Here is a 17,539-nt window from a genome sequence, read left to right as displayed (position 1 = left end):
AGATAAGAGTTAAGTCAAGCCTCTCAGATATTATACAAGCCAGATATGGAATGATATTTTTGAAGATGAAAAAATTAAAATGTAACAAAAATATCTTTTAAAACTAAAGGACACATAAAGAGATTGAAACAAAAACAGAGAATTCATTAGCAGGTTACCTGCACTACGATTTGGTACTACACAAAGATTTGTGGAGTGCTGAAAATGGAACAAGTGAAAGTAAATATAAATACTGTTCTTTTTTAAAATGTTTATTATTTATTTTTGAGAGAGAGAGAGACAGAGTGCAAGCAGGGGAGGGTTAGAGAGAGAGACAGACACAGAATCCGAAGCAGGATCCAGGCTCTGAGCTGTCAGCACAGAGCCCAATGCGGGCGGGACTCGAATCCACAAACTGTGAGATTATGACCTGAGCTGAAGTCAGATGCTCAACCGACTGAGCCACCAGGCGCCCGTATTGTTCTTTTTAAAAATTGTTTTAGAAGACAATTGACTATCAAAATAAAAAATGATAACCATGTATTGTAAATTTATAGCATATATAAAAATAAAATGTGTGACATTAGCACAAAGGATGGAAGAAAGAATTTGGAATACTGCTGTAAGATTTTTAGATGACTTACGATGTGGTATAATACTACTTGAAGGTACACTGTGACTAAAGATATGTATTTTAAACCCAAGCACAATTACTGAAAAAGTTAGAAGTATAAACAATAAGACAATAGTACATATTAAATGGAATCATAGAAATAGTTCAAAAAAAGGCAGACAAGGAACAAAGAACAAATGGAGAAAGTAGAGAACTGGCAAGATGATAGATTTTAATTCAACCATGTTAATAGTTACATGAAATTAATAAAATATAAATGGTCTAAATGTGAACACACAAATTGAAAGAAAGATTATCACATTAGTAAAAAAGCAAAACTCAATTATGTGTATTTACAGGAAAGTCACTTTAAATATAAAGACATGGAAATATTAAAATAATTGGGAAAGATACACAATGAAAACATCAAACAAAAGAAAGCTGGGATAACTGTATTGAAATTAGGTGAAGTAGACTTCAGAACCAGAAATATTACCAGTGATAAGGACATTATAAGAATAAAGAGATCAATTCACCATACCTAAAGTTTGTATATGTAGCTAAAAATAGAACCTCTAAACATATGAGATGAACACTGACAAAACTGAAGAGAGTAATAGACAAATCCACAAATACAGTTGGATATTTCAACACTCCTCAGTAATTAGTAGAACAAGTAGACACAGAAAATTAGTAAGTATATAGAAGACCTTAACAGCATTGTTATACAACTTGGCCCTATTAACAGTTGTGGAACATTCCATCCCAAAACAGCTGAATATACATTCTTTTCAAGTACACATGGGATGTTCACCAGGATGTACCATATCCTGGACCAGGAAATTAACAATTTTTTAAAACGTTGAAATCGTACAAAGAATGCTTACTAGCCATAATGGAATTAAATTAGAAATCATTAACAGAAAAAATATCTGGAAAGTTACCAAATATTTAGAATTGAAACACTATACTTTTAAATAGTTCATGGATCAAAGAGGAAGTCACAAAGGAAATTAGAAAATATTTTGAATAAAAATTTAAAAAGTCCAAATTCAGCAAAAGCAGGGATTAGAAGTCTCTAACATTAAATGCTTATAGTAGAAAAGAAAAACAGGAGTTACAGAAAAATCTATAGCATTAAATGCATAAAGTAGAAAAGAAAAAGCAGGGATTCAAGAGAATTGATAGTATTAAATGCTATGATAAGAAAAGAGGCTTCAAGTCAGTGATTTAAAGTTTTACGTTAAGGTGGTAAAAGGAGCAAATTAAACTGAAATCAAGCAGAAGGAAGAAATGATAAAAGCAGAAATCAATGAAATTCATTATTGTGTTAAAGGTCCTTGCCAATGCAATAAGGCAAGAAGAAAGAAAGGGCATATGGATTAGGAAAGAAGAAATAAAACTGTATCCATAGTGAGCATGTTTTTTTTATGTAGAAAATTATTTATATAAAAATGTCAACTAACAAAATATGGGCAGTCTAGATAAAATATTATAACAATATAAAATCATGAAGGTGATAACTACACTGCTGTTATGCAAGAGAGTTCTCTTGGTTATAGGAAATACTTAAGTATTTAGGGGTAAAGGACCAAGTATGTAACTTACCTTAAACCCTCAAATGGTTCAGGAAGAACATTACATAGAGAGAGCATAAATGCAGAGGACAAAGCAAATGGGGGGTAGGATGTCATAGGAATACATTTCAGTGTTTCCTGTACTTTCTGCTTTTATAACTCTGTAAATGTGAATTAAGAGTTTTTAAAGGGTTTTTTTCAAAAATGGCAAAAAAAGAGGGCCATTACACTTCAAGTTGGAAATTACTTATAGTAAGCAAACATGAAGGATTAGGTAATATCTGCCTGTAGGAAAGAGTATGCTTGCTTACTGCTTGCTATAAAACATGTTTCCCCAAACTGAGTGTTCCTCTCCTGTAACACAGCTCACATGTGTGCAGCCATCCTTCTGGGCCCTCTGTGTTGCCTTGATGTGAGTGGACGCAAACATATAGATGATCATGCTCCTGGCTGTGCTATAAGTAAAGTCCTGTTTCTCTGACCCAGGAGTCTCATGTCTTCTCCCAGGATCAACTTTTTCAATTGAAAGGGTAAAATCAAATCTCAGACCTCATGGTCTAGTGCTGTGGACATTTCCTACTTGTCCCTATTTCTCTTCTTTTTCTCACACTGAATTCTTTGCCAGGAATCCCTTTCCCATTTCACCTGCCCAAACCTTACACATTCTTTCAATGTACACCCTTCAGTTCTGCTTCTAGCTTAGTGATCACTCCCTCCCAGAATCTTAGAAGATTTTTGTTTTATTCCACTGCTCAGTCATCTTTCCTTCCCTTTCCTTTTTTACTCCATTTTCTTTTCCCTCTTCATCCATTTTTCTTCTCTTCCCCATTCGCTCCTCTCTTTTTCCTATTGAAATGTAATTGGATTGAATATGACAAACTTCTGATTTGACTATGTGAGAGCAGTTTATTCCTGTATAGAGCCAAGTATAGGTTTTTTTAATGTATTTCTTTTTTTTAAAGTTTTTTTTTTTAATTTTTTTTCAACTTTTTTTTTTTATTTTTTTTTTGGGACAGAGAGACAGAGCATGAACGGGGGAGGGGCAGAGAGAGAGGGAGACACAGAATCGGAAACAGGCTCCAGGCTTCGAGCCATCAGCCCAGAGCCTGACGCGGGGCTCGAACTCACGGACTGCGAGCTCGTGACCTGGCTGAAGTCGGACGCTTAACCGACTGCGCCACCCAGGCGCCCCTTAAAGTTTTTTTTTTTTTAATGTTTTATTTATTTTTGAGAGACAGAGTGAACCTGAGGAGGAGAGGGACAGAGAGAGAGGAAGACACAGAATCCGAAGCAGGCACCAGGCTCTGAGCTGTCTGCACAGAGCCCAAGGCAGGGCTCAAACTCACCAGCTGTGAGATCATGACCTGAACCCAAGTCAGACATTCAACTGACTGAGCCACCCAGACATCCTTATTTATGTATTTCTGATTGACTGGTTCTTATTAAGAGCCACTGAAGTGTTCACAAACATGTTTTTTAAACCCTCATCACAGAGATAGCTTTATTTTAGGTTAGTGTATTGTTTATATAGATTGAAAGTACTAAGTAGGATCATAAAATTTTCAGGGTTCAGAGAGTCCTAGAAATCATTCAGGGAAAAACATTTCATTTTCCTGAAGAGAATAAGGTCATGGTTAGTGAAATTATTGCTTCCCAAGGACTCGTATTACTATTCTTATTGCTGCTTCTCACTATGGTTATAAATGATTATAGATTTTCATACTGCTTTAAATCAATTTTTTTTTATTTCATGTACTGGTTGTATTTATTGGAAGTAGCAATCATAAAATTATCATTTGGATTACCATTAATAAGTTAGTTATTGTAATCATGTGCATTTTGTGGAAAACTGTTGGACCAGATTCAATGTTTGTGGTATAATTATGTTTGAAAGTTTCCACTCTCAAAATATCTAATTTTAAGAGGATTATACTTCTTGTTATTAGAATCTAGTCTAATAAATTAGTAATAAAATCTTTCTTGTGGACAGTTGGGCTATACATCAAGGTGATTCTATACATTGCATTCCAGAACCAGATTTCCTGTATTTGAATCCCATCCCTGCCACTTGCTAGCACTGTGGCCTTTATATTGGTTACATTGGTTGTATTCATTAACCTCTATGTGCTCTGATTCCTCATTTGTAAAATGGGAATATAGTACCTATCTCATGGGTTACTGGGAGATTAATGAATTCATATATGTAAAGTGCTTAAAGGAGTGCCCAGGACAAAATAAGTGATACATATTTTAACTAACACTGCTGATTACTAAAAGATGGCTAATAGGCTGTGATAGTTTCCATTTGTCAGCCTAAGTAAGAGGATAGTTTATGCAAGCCATCAGCTTCAGAGGGGTTAATTTCACTCCTCTTTATATTCTGAAGGGGTTTTTTCCCCCCTTAGAGCTTATTCTCGCTAAGGAATTCTTTTCACCAGTGCCTCTGTCACCATTCAGTTTTCTTCTACACATTATTTTTTGTTTTGTATGTGTAACATATTGTGTGTTCTCCGTGTGTGTGTGTGTGTGCCTGTTTTTTAAACCATTTGATGTAATAATTCCATTTTAGTGGCTTTTAAAGAATTCCATGAGTCTGTGTTACGCAAATGAGGATAGGTAAACATTTTAGATGGGTACTTACAGAAGCTATGGCATATAACCTGATACTTGGTTATATATTTCCACTTTATCTAGTTTTAACCAATATTCATATATAATTCTTTCTGGATTATGGTTGGTTAAAAGTACTGGACCACATAAATACAAATATGACCATACGTTGCTTTGAAAAATAAATGATCGCCCAGTAACGTGGTCTAAGTATAATGTTCTCTTTTTTAATTATGTAGTCCTCCTCGCCATCCTCATCACAGCCTCATTCTAGCCACTGCAGAACGAAGGCCTCATCATTGTGTCACCATGCATCCCTGACCTGGGTCAAACGTAACCATGTAGGCCCTGCAAAGGCTACCAGTCCATCTCTCCGTCTTCGTCGCTGGCGACCCTTCTTACGCCTACCATCTATGGGTCTCCATTCTGTTGTAAGTGTAGTCAATCTTCCATCTCTTCTTCCAGTGACAAGGATAGTCCATTTTTTTTCCCTACACTTCTTCAGTCTTCAAAGTGCTTTTCTCTTGGTTCACTCAACCATTAGCTTTTTCTCCCCCAATAAGATTGCAAGCATACCTCTATGCTTTGCAGTCTAGCTTGACTTTCACCAGTGCCTCGGTGAACATTCATCTTCCCACTCCATATCCCGCCAACATAAGGATGCCTGCCTTTTGATGAGTACTGATTGACGTTCATGATAATGTTTAAGTTCCTGTCAGTTGTTAAAGTGAATATGTATTCTCTTACCCTTCATCTTTATGATTTCATTTAGTTGACTTAGGTCAACAAATGCTATGTACCTTCTGAGTTCTTTGCCATCTCTTTGTTTTTTTTTTGGTTTTTTTTTTCATGTTTCTGAACATGACTATAGTCTCTTGTCATGCTCTGGGGTCACTTTACTTACTCTATCCTTAACCTAATCCTTCCATGGTGTAGGGTGTTTCATCTAAGCTATTTTATTCCCTGAGGTGTCTCAGGTACTTGGTTTAATCTTGATCCAATCTTCCCTGCCTATTCAGTTTCTAAAGATCTTTTTCCAAGTAGGAGGTGAAGATTTTCTCCTTGTGAATTGATGTAGGCTTCCCACAAGTTTTATGATTTCTCCTTCTTAGGTTGATAATATTAGCAAAGTATTAAAAAGTACATTCTTTCTTTTAATCTTGCTAATTATCTTAAATGTTGAGGTTGATGGTGGAATTCTAATAATTCTCATAATTGACATCAACTGCAGGGTTAGGCAACTCCAGCTCTATCTTTCTGCTGTTTTAGACTTATATAGCAATGACTTTCATTTGGCAGAGCCTACCTAGAAATGCTACCTCTGAAAGATTTGGTGTATGCCATCCATTTATGAAAAACTTCATGCTTCTGGAAATCATCATGACTTTTGAAGCCAGAGGAAGTCTGATTCCTCATACATTTAATGCTTCAATAAATTGAAAGTTGATGTCAAACATTCTTTCTTCCCCTTTATTTACTCTTTTAGAGCTATGCTCAAACTGTGAAGCAGAGTTTTGACAGTTTTCCTAAAATATGTACATCCCCCAGATATCAGTATGGTCATAAAATAGCCTTTCATTTGTGCTGAGTATCAAGCAACAAACTGGTGTCTCTCTATTTCATTTTCCTCATTGGATCACAACATGCATTTGCCATTTTTATTCATTTACCTGTTTAATATTTTTTGCTTCCCTACTGTGCCACACATTGTTTGGCATAGTAGGAGATATAAGGTGAATTACAGGATCAGAGTAAAACCCTAATTTTGTAAATTCTAACTTGGGCACAATTGATTCTAAATATTCCTTTGTACTTTTAAAATATTCTGAATATAAATGAACATATTGTAAAGTTGGTGTTTCCAGTTTTATATGATTTTATATAAGTTTGATCTTTGCTTTCCATATTAATTGTTGCTTTATCGCTTCATAAATATTTTCATAGCATAGCATGGATTATGGAACTACCCTGCCTGAGTTTGAAACCAGATTCCATCACTTACTAGCTGTATAACAGTTTTCTTGAGAATAAATGAGTGTATTACCTGCCTCATAGAGTTTATATGATGATTCATTAGTCAGTACTTTTAAGTACATAAACATATACCAGTGCCTGGTATATATTAAATATCAGATAATTACAAATTAAATTTAAACTATATTTTCTACAATTTGAAATTTATATTTAATATTTAATTTCTATCTAATTGGTTTATTATGTGACTTTTTAATTGTTTGATATAATAATAAGTGTTATATTATAAATTAGGGAACTTTGTAAAAAATAATATATAAAAAATAGGCAAAATATGATCCAATCTATAGTTTCTGGTTTCTGCCTTCTTGGTCATTTTTTGAAATTGAAGACTTTGCCTTTTCTTTTATTGTTCTTGTTTTTAGTGGAATAGTTTTTAAGCATTTGTGATAATTGCAAATTTCAGACTAATGAAGTTGACCAAAGGGAAAGGCTCCTAGTAGGTACTGAGGTTTTGTGGAAGGCTTAGAAATTTTGAGCTTTACTTACCTTTTATAACAATTTGAAGGCTTCTCATATCCTCTTTGGAGTTTTATATTTTTAGTACACACTTTTGGATAAAAGGTATAATGACTCACAATTATGAGTCACTAGCTTGAGTGATTTCTTATATTTGTGATAATGGAGTATTAATATTTTTAACGTTACATAATGCTTTTATAGCACTTAACAATTTAGTACTTTCATGCATTTCACTTAAACTTTAAAACAGATAAGAAACCCAGTGTGCACAGGGATTGGGTACATATTCAGGTCTAGAACTCCAGTTGTACTACTTTACCTCTAGAATGGTTGTATGTACTGACAGATTATGAAAAATAGAAGCTATAAGATGTATTATTCTTAAGAGATGGGGTTAAAATAATTTATACTTTTTGAAAATACAATAGTTCTAAACATTTAAAATACTTGATATCCTGTTGGGAGAATTGTCTTAAAATGAGTAAAGACCACTTTCTAGTTGGATAAAAAATCATTTCTAGTATTTTTTGTTATAGAACTGAATGTATAGTTTGTAGAATTGCTTAGGTGTAGCCTTGAAAAATTGGAATTTTCTTTTGGTCATTAGTAAAATGAGGATATTGGATTGAGTGATCACTAATATTTTTTTATTCTCTGACCAGGAAAATAAGGGAACTCAATATCACTGTCTTTTTAAAAAAATTTTTTTTTCAACGTTTATTTATTTTTGGGACAGAGAGAGACAGAGCATGAACGGCGGAGGGGCAGAGAGAGAGAGGGAGACACAGAATCGGAAACAGGCTCCAGGCTCTGAGCCATCAGCCCAGAGCCTGACGCGGGGCTCGAACTCACGGACTGCGAGATCGTGACCTGGCTGAAGTCGGACGCTTAACCAACTGTGCCACCCAGGCGCCCCAATATCACTGTCTTTAAATATCTGAAGAAATACCATGTTCAAGAGGGGCTAGACTTTTTCTAACATAATGGAAAATAGTGGGAGACATATATTAGCCTCAGATGAAGGATAACTCCAACAAACGGTCCAAGATGGAATGGACTCCCTCCTAATCCATTCTCATAGAGGCCACTGCAAGACGGGGGTTGAGAGGAGTCTACTATTGGAGCAATAGTAAAAGTAGATAATTCTGATTACTACCAATAGTGGAATTCTTCATTCTAAATTGAAATTAAGAAGAACTAGTTTGCCACATTAATGTTACATTGAGGTTCTCCCATTCATAATTGGGGGGAAATAATCTCTGAAGAATAATGTGAATTTAGATGAGTCACACTATCTGTAAATGTTTTAGAAGCATTCAGTAAATCCAAAATAATGTTTATTCTGTAAATTTCAATTTTTGCATCTGAAAACTTCTTATTAAAACTATTTAAGGGGCGCCTGGGTGGCGCAGTCGGTTGAGCTTCCGACTTCAGCCAGGTCACGATCTCGCAGTCCGTGAGTTCGAGCCCCGCGTCGGGCTCTGGGCTGATGGCTCGGAGCCTGGAGCCTGTTTCCGATTCTGTGTCTCCCTCTCTCTCTGCCCCTCCCCCGTTCATGCTCTGTCTCTCTCTGTCCCAAAAATAAATAAACGTTGGAAAAAAAAATTAAAAAAAAAAAAAAAACTATTTAAAATTATAAAATGACCTGAAGGTGAAAAAAAAATTTTGCAGTTCAGATAGTGTTGTGCTACTTACAGGATGTTAACATGAGATGTAATTTGATTTATGCCTCTTTAAAACGTTTGCCTCTAAAATTTGTACTTGCATTTAACAGTGATTGTATTTTCTTTCAGACTATTTAGATTTGATATATAGCTAACACATAGTAGTGTTAAACTGTAAAGCTTACTCGGTATCATAGACAGTGCCAGTTAATCATGTATTGACCTTGGGTAATTTATTTAAATTTCTAAGAAATGTAGCAGATATTGCTTAATGAAAACTGAATTCAGTGAACTAAAACACACACACACACACACACACACACACACACACACAAACAAAACAAGAAACAAGTAGACGTAATTTTAATTTCAAATAGTTTACTAAGAAAGCCGGAGAAAAATCATAGGTTATAGTTAATTGTATTTTAATTTGCTTTTATCTTTTTTTCCCCTTTACTCTTTTGGGCTATTTTCCTGAATTTATTCATTTTTAAACCTTTTGATCTGTGATGAATAATGAGAGTTATTTTATTCTAAGACTATTTATATTACATTGTTCAAAAACTGAGATTATCAAGTTCAAATCATGAAGGAAAGAATTCACTTTCTTGATGTCTTAAAATTTAGCTTGAAAAGTTTCTTTTAACTTTATGCTATTATTAATTTTTTTAAAAACATTCTTATTTCAAATTTCAAAAATTAGACAAATCAGTTCACGCACTCATGTCATTCAGCAGGTATACATCGTGCATCCACTAGGCACCCAGCTTGTACTAGGTACTGGGCCTTCCAGAGTTGGACAATACTAAAGGTTTTTAGATCTGTTGAGATTAAGAAAGATGTGCTTTAGTCGATGTTTTCCTGGTGGATGTTTTTCAGTGTTTCCACATTGTCATAAATGTGGTCATGTTCATTCTTTGTCCACCATATCAAAGATTAATAAGCCTTGAATTATGTTGGATAAATGTTCTCTCATGCCATTTCATATTTGTATGTGTTTACAATGTACTTGACTTACTACTAACATGTATAATATATATTTTTCCCTCCTATTTCAGGCACCAAGTATAGATGAAAAAGTAGATCTTCATTTTATTGCATTAGTTCATGTAGATGGGCATCTCTATGAATTAGGTAAGATCTATTTAAATTTATTCTGGGGAAGGAAATGATAAATGGGAAAGTATTTATGATTAACAGGATTGTTGACATTTACTGTATTTACTTGAGTTGGCATAATGACAGTTTGCCATTTAAGATTTTTTACTAGAAAAAAATAATTTTTTTGATGTTTAAGCAACTTATAATTCAAGAAAGTGTGCATACCACCTTTGCATCTCAAGCAAAACACAGAAGTAAAAATCATAGGAAACTCCTATAAATCACTTCAGCATTCTTAACTAAATTACTAAGTTAGTTATCATCATCTGGATGAACTATCTTGATCCTGAAACAACTTTTAAAACACCATGTAATATTCATAATGACTAATTTTTGTATTCAGTAATGGGTATTACTAGTTTCAGGCTTTTGTACTATCTCTTTGTGTTGCCTCTGATTTTTTAACTTTATAGGAGTTTGTGTTTTCTGGCAGCCATTCCTTAAGACGTATGTCAAAGTAACTGTGATTAATTATTTGGCATTCTGGCCTATAGCTGCACTTATTTTCTAGAAATTACCTGTAGGTGGACTACTTCGGGGAGTGGTGGAGGAGATCCTCATAGTGCTAATTGATCCATTCAAACATAACACACCTCTTAACGATTCTTTAATAGTTGGTATATAGTACTTATTGTGAGTCCTTCTTGTCTCCGCCATGAGACCTTCTTGGGCTAAAAAAAGACCAAATACAAAAGAGAAGTCTTTTCAATTTCTAGACACCATAATTTTTAGTTCTCTTTCTTCTCATTTGCCATCTACATATTAACTTGCAACTTATTTAAAGGTGGAAGAGTTGTGAAAGAACTCCTGTGACTGTAAATGTGGTCCATAAAATTTAGGTAGATTTTATGTTTGGAAAATAGTAACAGAATAATATACTTGATTAAAAAGAATGGCTCTATTAAAGGGGTGAGGAAAGGAAAGAACACAATTGTATAGATACCTGTACCCCTGAGGGTTGTTTACAATAGTAGAGTGTTTTGAGTTAGAATCAAGCTGAAGGGAAGTCATTGTCACGGGAGTATGTGACAGACCCGCATGGCTGCGTGGAAGACAAGCTTTGCTAACTCAGTCTACCAAGTCTGTATAGAGATAAGATGTAGCAGTGATTGGGGATCACATGTCTGGTTGCTGGAAGCTGAGTTTCTACTCTGAAGCTTAAATCATGAAGAATAGCTAGTGGAAATGGAAGTAAAGAGAGTGCTATGACTTACCAGACACATTTTGTTGACTTCAAGAAAGTAGACTTAGGAAAGGCCAGAGAAATAATAACTATGAGCCATAACCAAAACCATGAAAGTGATGATGACTTTCCCAATGAGAGAATTATCATTAGAACGAAAAATAACATCTAAGAAATATTTAGGGAAAAGAAATCTCTGATCATCTCAATAGGAAGGAGTTGACTAAAAAACTCTATTTGGTTAGCTAGCTCTCTGAGCTCAAAGGCCAAAAAAGACAGAAGGAAAGATGTGTATCAAAGGGTAAGCTACATATGAAGAATGGTTTTCTTTTGTAGCATGCCAAGATCAGCACAAAAGGATTTTAAAATCGGTTTGAACACCAGAAAAGGAAGAACATCAGAAAAGAAAGGCACAACTACTGAGGTCTTGTTTGGTTAGGTGTTCTTTAGCAAGAAGAATGATCATGGCTAATAGAGAATTAGAGCCCTCTGGGAATTACTTTCTTTAAATGTGTTTAAAGAATTTCAGAGTTCTAAAGAATAGCAGTAATCTTTTAGATGTCATAGAGAAGAGGGATAAGTACAAAACAAATGAAAATGGGCAGTTGCTGATTCACTGCAAGGGAAACTGGCAGCAAAACCCTGTGGAGAATTCCTAATAAATGTAAAAGGAATGTTGAGGGAGAAGACTATGGAGTCAGTGAATAGAAAACAGTGATTAAGAGAACAGCATGTGGTTTTTAAGGAAAAAAAAATCATTTTGAAGTAATCTTATTTTTAAAAATTAGGCTATCAGGGACTCCTGGGTGGGTGGCTCAGTTGGTTAAGTGTCTGACTTTGCCTCAGGTCATGACCTCACAGTTCAGGAGCTTGAGCCCCCTGTTAGGCTTTATGCTAACAGCTCAGAGCCTGGAGCCTGCTTCAGATTCTGTTTCTCCGTCTCTCTCTGCCTGTTCCCCATTCACACTCTGTCTGTCTCTCAAAAAATAAATAAACATTTAAAAAAATTAAAAATTAAATAAAAATAAGACTATCAGAGTGTAGACATAGTGCAAGTTAATTTCTACACGGTAATTATTCAACAAAGGATAGTGGTCATCTTGAATACTATCATTCTCTACTAAATTGTAAGTTTAGCTGATGAAAGGAATGGAATTATTCATATTTTTCTTATCACATCTTCCTTTTCCATAGAGCTTCATGTCATTCCTGCATATGTAGGGTGAGGAAGAAGTACATATTTTTAAATAGATGTAATTAGTCTTTATGGATACATTAGAACAGTGAAGTTTGAAAGTGGATTTAGAACTGATTGAACCAGCAGATTTGAAAACTGTTAACCAGAAAATTATTGTCTACCTAGAGTAACAAGAATACTAGTTGATCATTTAAAACATTTTAATTTTGAAATCATATTAATTTTCTATAAAAATGTATAGAAATTATATGAGTTCCCATAAACTCTTTACTTAGATTTCCCAGATTCAGTTAGTATGTCTGAACTATTTGAAAATAAGGTGCAGACATGGTGCCCCATTATTCTGTAATATTTATGTATTTCTTCAAAACACATGGATGCTCCCTTACATAACTACAGTGTAACTATCAAAATCAGGAATTAACACTGATCCATATTATCATTGAATTCGCGGATCCTAGTAAAATTTTTCTGATGTTTACAATATCCTCTGTAGGTCCAGAGTCCAGTCAGTCCAGGGTTGTGTGTTATATTTAGTTGTCATATTTGTCTCCTTTAATCTGGAATGGCTCCTCAATCTATTCTTAACTCTCATGTCTTTCACATTAATTTTTAAGCATATAGGGCAGTTACTTTGATATTATTTTCCAATTTGGGTTGTCTGATAATTTCCTCATAATGTATACATTTTTAGCACATATACCGTAGAAGTGGTGCTGTGGAGCATCATTTCAGGAGGCTCATGATGTTGATTTGTCCCATTATTGGTGATGATAACCTTTATCATTTGGTTTAGATGGTATATGCCTGGTTTCTCCACTATAAAGTTAACAAGTATGTTAAACATTAATATGTTAATATGTTATACTTATTAGTTAGGAAGTGATGAATAAATATTCAGGAGATACTTCAAGCCTATGTAAATGTACAGTTTCTCTTTAAGCCTTTATCAGATTTAGCATCCATTGATGATTCTTAACTGAATTATCACTATGATGGTTGCCAAATGGTGATTTGAAAAAAAAATTCCTCCAGCATTAGAAACGTTCCTTTTTTTTCCTTCATTCATTCAATGTCAGAATGGACTCCTGGGTTCATATTTTACTCAGGAGGTTACAGTCCATTACCATAATTTATTTTCATCCTCAGATTTTCCCAGACTTGGCCTTGAAGGGAACCCTTTCAAGCTGGCTCTTTTGTCCTTTTGATATGTTTCTGTCATTCTTCAAGCACTTTCTACCTATCCCGTAGAATAAGATGTTCTAGGCTCATCTTTTATTTTCTGTGCCCCAGCCCTCTCTTCAGTTGCTTTTCCATAGAGCCATGGTTCTTTTTAGCAGAAAATGGTATTTAGAACCAACAACTGGGCGGTAAGTGTGCTCATTGCTACCAGGCCCTCTCAGCAGACAAAGCTATATTTGTGTGTATTATAAAAATACACTCACATATGTATATGTACATATGAGTATAGATGTACCCACAATTATATCTGTTTATATAGTTAAAAGCATTCATTTACATTAATACTTCTAAATCTAATCTAATACCATACAGTTTATTCTAGTGTTCTTCTCCATTACCCTTTGTGTATTTCTTGATTTACCCAATCGTCTTGTAAATAAATGAGCTCTTGGCCACCCCAAGCCTAAAACTCAGACCCAGACACACTGCTCCCTGCCCCACCTGGCACGCTGATCCTGGCCCGGACAAAGAGCAACAGCTCTGCAAAGTGGGGAGCTACTTTCTCTCTGATGTTGTGCAAATTGCTGAACTCTGCTCTTGTTCTGCTCAGTCTCCTCATTAAGGCGATTGTGCTCTACTTGGGTTTCCCATTATGGACTTGGCAGGAAGCTACTATTACTCTTGGGCTTTCATACAGGCTACCTATTTTCTAATGTCTAAGAACAACTGTTTCAGCTATTTCGTCCAGTTTTTTAAGTTGTTTCTGGTGGGAGGCCTCGTCTGGTACCAGTTACTCCATCCTGGCTGGAGGTGGAAGTGGCCAAAGTATTATTTCTTCACTCCCCATGAGGAAAAGAATTTACTTTTCCTGTGTCACCCTTGTTCCTTACCCACCCTCCCAATCACAAAATAGATCATTTCCTTTCTCTTCTTCTAGTTCTGTTGTAGTTGTTTGTATTATTGTAACCACAGAAATACTATTTTAAGCTGAGCCATAATTAATGTACTTTTTAAAAAACTTTTTATTTCTCCAGACTTAGTATTTGTCTCATTTTGCCTTTCAGTTTGTTTGGTTAATCTTCCCTCATATTTTTCTTCCAAAGTGGTTTCTATCAGTCCAACTCTTATCATTGTATATGCATATGGATTCAAACATTTTTATTACATTTGGAAGCCAGGAATTATAAAAGGGATTGTGTTTTATGAATTGAACTTGAAGTGCCACTTATAAGACATCTGAGATTTAGATTTGGATAGAGTATCAATTAACTTTTGGTTAGGATGAGTTTATATAATACTGGACTTTTTCCTTTTTTCATAGCATTCATGAAGGAGTAGTTTGTTCAAGATGTTTATATTTGTGTTTAATTAATTTTGGTGATCTGTGAAATGACCCTCAGTTGTTTAGATTGCTGCTCTGTACTCCTGCCTTGGTGGTACACAATTATTGGTGGTAATAAAGAAATCTTGTGGTGGCTCCCTTTCATTGGTGTAAGCATGTCAGTCTCACTTAGGAGCCTTCTGATTCAGCTTTTAAAATGAAGCAATACATTTTTCATATTTATGAGAGTAGAAACTAGGATTTTAACTTTTTAAAAACTGGCTTACTAGTTTTGCTTTTCTTAGGGAAATTAAAACTGTGTATGTTTCTAAATCTTCTGTTTATGAAACTAATTTAGACTTTCAAACATGGAAGCAAGGTTCTAATAACATTTAAATGTAGAAAAATATTGATAGCACATTTGAAATCATTTTTATAGGATATATCATTTCCATTATCTTTTAACTTTGCCTCCCTGTGGGAGGAGGAAGATGCAAGCTGGAAGTACATTGTCCTGTATAAGCAGCTAAACGTTTAACTGTTTCTTCATTTTCCACAGATGGACGGAAACCATTTCCAATTAACCATGGGGAAACTAGTGATGAAACTTTATTAGAGGTAACAACAAAACTTGTTGGCCACGTGAAGTGTTATTAATGTTCTTGTTATCCTTAAAATACCTCTAAAGATCACTTGTATAACATTTTCTCTGTATTTGGGTGCTTCCATGTCTTTCTTTTTTGAGAAAATCCAAAAAGAAAACTCTGAATTCGTGTTCAAAATCTACAGCAAATGAAGAGGTTTTCAGAGCTCTTTGTGTGAACAAGTATCAAATTTGATAAAGACAAGAACAGTATTGAAAGAGGTGCACATCCTATCCCGTATTTCACTGAATCAAAGAAACCATCATTTGTGTCTTGATCCTTATTTAGAGATTTTTAAATTTATGAACAAATTGTGTGGCTGATAATCAACAAAATATGTATCTTATAGTTTTGTACTAAGCAAATTAGGCCACCAACCATTCACTCTTCTGGTATGCTTAAAGTTATTTTGCATTGGGAAAAAAGAGGGCTGCAATATAAAATTAGTATAAATTAGGAAAATATGAAACACTTATTTATCATTTAGTAATAAAATGCATGTTTATAAACTGAAAAATTACCCATTTTTGTCCCTATAGGATGCCATAGAAGTTTGCAAGAAGTTTATGGAACGTGACCCTGATGAATTGAGGTTCAATGCAATTGCTCTATCTGCAGCATAGCTTGTCAGTAATGGAAACACCAAATACTGTATTATTTGCAACAAAAATTAAGTTTCTGCTGCCATACACTAACTGAGAAATTTTGATATTTTCATTAACTTGACTGATTAAACTTTATGTGAATTAAACTTTGACTTAATCTGCGTTTTATTTTTGCCCCACATTACAGCTGCAGTTCTTTTCTTCCCTTTCTTTCTTGTGAAAGACTTACCTTGTTTGCGGACTGGCAATAGCTTTCTTATTCTCTTTTTAATTTCATGGGAGATTTTGTACGGGGACACAGGCACAATTTCCATCTGCGTAGTATGAATATGTGTTGTATCATAAATTTTGACATTTATTTAACGAGCATTTGTTGTGCATCTACTTAGAATGAGCTGGACACTGTTCTAGGTGCAGAAGTTACAAGAGTGAACTCTGTCCACAGGTTCCACAGTCATGTGGCTTATGCTCTTGTGAGAAGAGACAAATAACAAACCCATCAATAAGAAACATACCAACGATAGGTACTATGCACACAAAGTCGAATTTGTTTTAGAAAATGACTGAGTGGGTACTTTAGATTTTGTAGTCAGGGAAGGCTCCCATGAGGAAGTAACTTTGAAGTTGAGATCGGAACAGCAGAAAAATAGCCAGTCAGAGAAAGATGAATAAGTAATGCAGAGTCCCTGACTCTCACTGTGTTGTAGGGCCAGAAAGAAGGTCCATATGGCCAATGACCAGAGCATAGAAAGTAGTGGGGAAAGTAGCAAGAGCTGAGGTTAGAGAAGGAGGAGCTTAGTGATACAGGACAACAGAAAAGGGCGTTTGGATTTATTGCAAATGTGACGGTAAGCCTTGGAAGATTTTAAGCAGGAGAATGACCAGATTTGATTTATAATTTTTGAAGATCACTCTGAGTCCTCTGTGAATAATATATTGGGGGGGGGGGGTGCTAAGAATGGAGGTAGAGAGGTTTGTGAGGAGATCACTGCAATTAGTTCGGTGACGGTGGTGGCTCGGTCTTAAAAAGAAGTAGTAATTTAGATAGAGGTATGTGTGTGAATTTGATGTGTGTTTTGAAGAAGGAAGGGCTTCAGCTGAGTCCTCAAGGATAGGTGAAAGGCGGAGGAAAGGTGGAAGGGTATTTATAAACCAGGGTCAAAACACAGGGTTGGTGTGATGGCAATGTCCCGTATCTTTGGGGGAGGGCATTGGTTACACAGGTGTATGCAATGATCAAATCTGTACTTCACTGCGTATACATTTTACCTCAGGGGAAAAAGATGCAGATGTGGGTTGGAATGAG

The 17,539-nt window shown here is 35.0% G+C and overlaps 1 protein-coding gene across 3 annotated transcripts in view; it reads left to right on the top strand.

Annotated features, from left to right (window-relative positions):
* The window catches only part of UCHL3 (ubiquitin C-terminal hydrolase L3), a 100,844-nt gene extending 84,459 nt beyond the window's left edge, over window positions 1-16,385 (top strand). For 2 of the 3 annotated variants that reach the window (XM_040487357.1, XM_040487356.1), the window contains 4 exons: window positions 5,019-5,210; window positions 9,998-10,073; window positions 15,544-15,602; window positions 16,168-16,385. In XM_040487357.1, coding sequence (XP_040343291.1) covers window positions 5,019-5,210; window positions 9,998-10,073; window positions 15,544-15,602; window positions 16,168-16,251 — 411 coding nt within the window. In that variant the 3' untranslated portion in view covers window positions 16,252-16,385. The remainder of the gene's footprint in view (window positions 1-5,018; window positions 5,211-9,997; window positions 10,074-15,543; window positions 15,603-16,167) is intronic. The other variant, XM_040487358.1, reaches the window with a different exon arrangement.
* The last annotated feature ends 1,154 nt before the right edge of the window (window positions 16,386-17,539 follow it).

The sequence above is a fragment of the Herpailurus yagouaroundi genome, unplaced genomic scaffold, assembly GCF_014898765.1.
Source record: "Herpailurus yagouaroundi ecotype Mexico unplaced genomic scaffold, PumYag 164, whole genome shotgun sequence".
Lineage (NCBI taxonomy): Eukaryota > Metazoa > Chordata > Mammalia > Carnivora > Felidae > Herpailurus > Herpailurus yagouaroundi.
The sequence above is the reverse complement of the archived record's forward strand: the minus strand, read 5'-3'. Positions and strand labels throughout refer to the sequence as shown.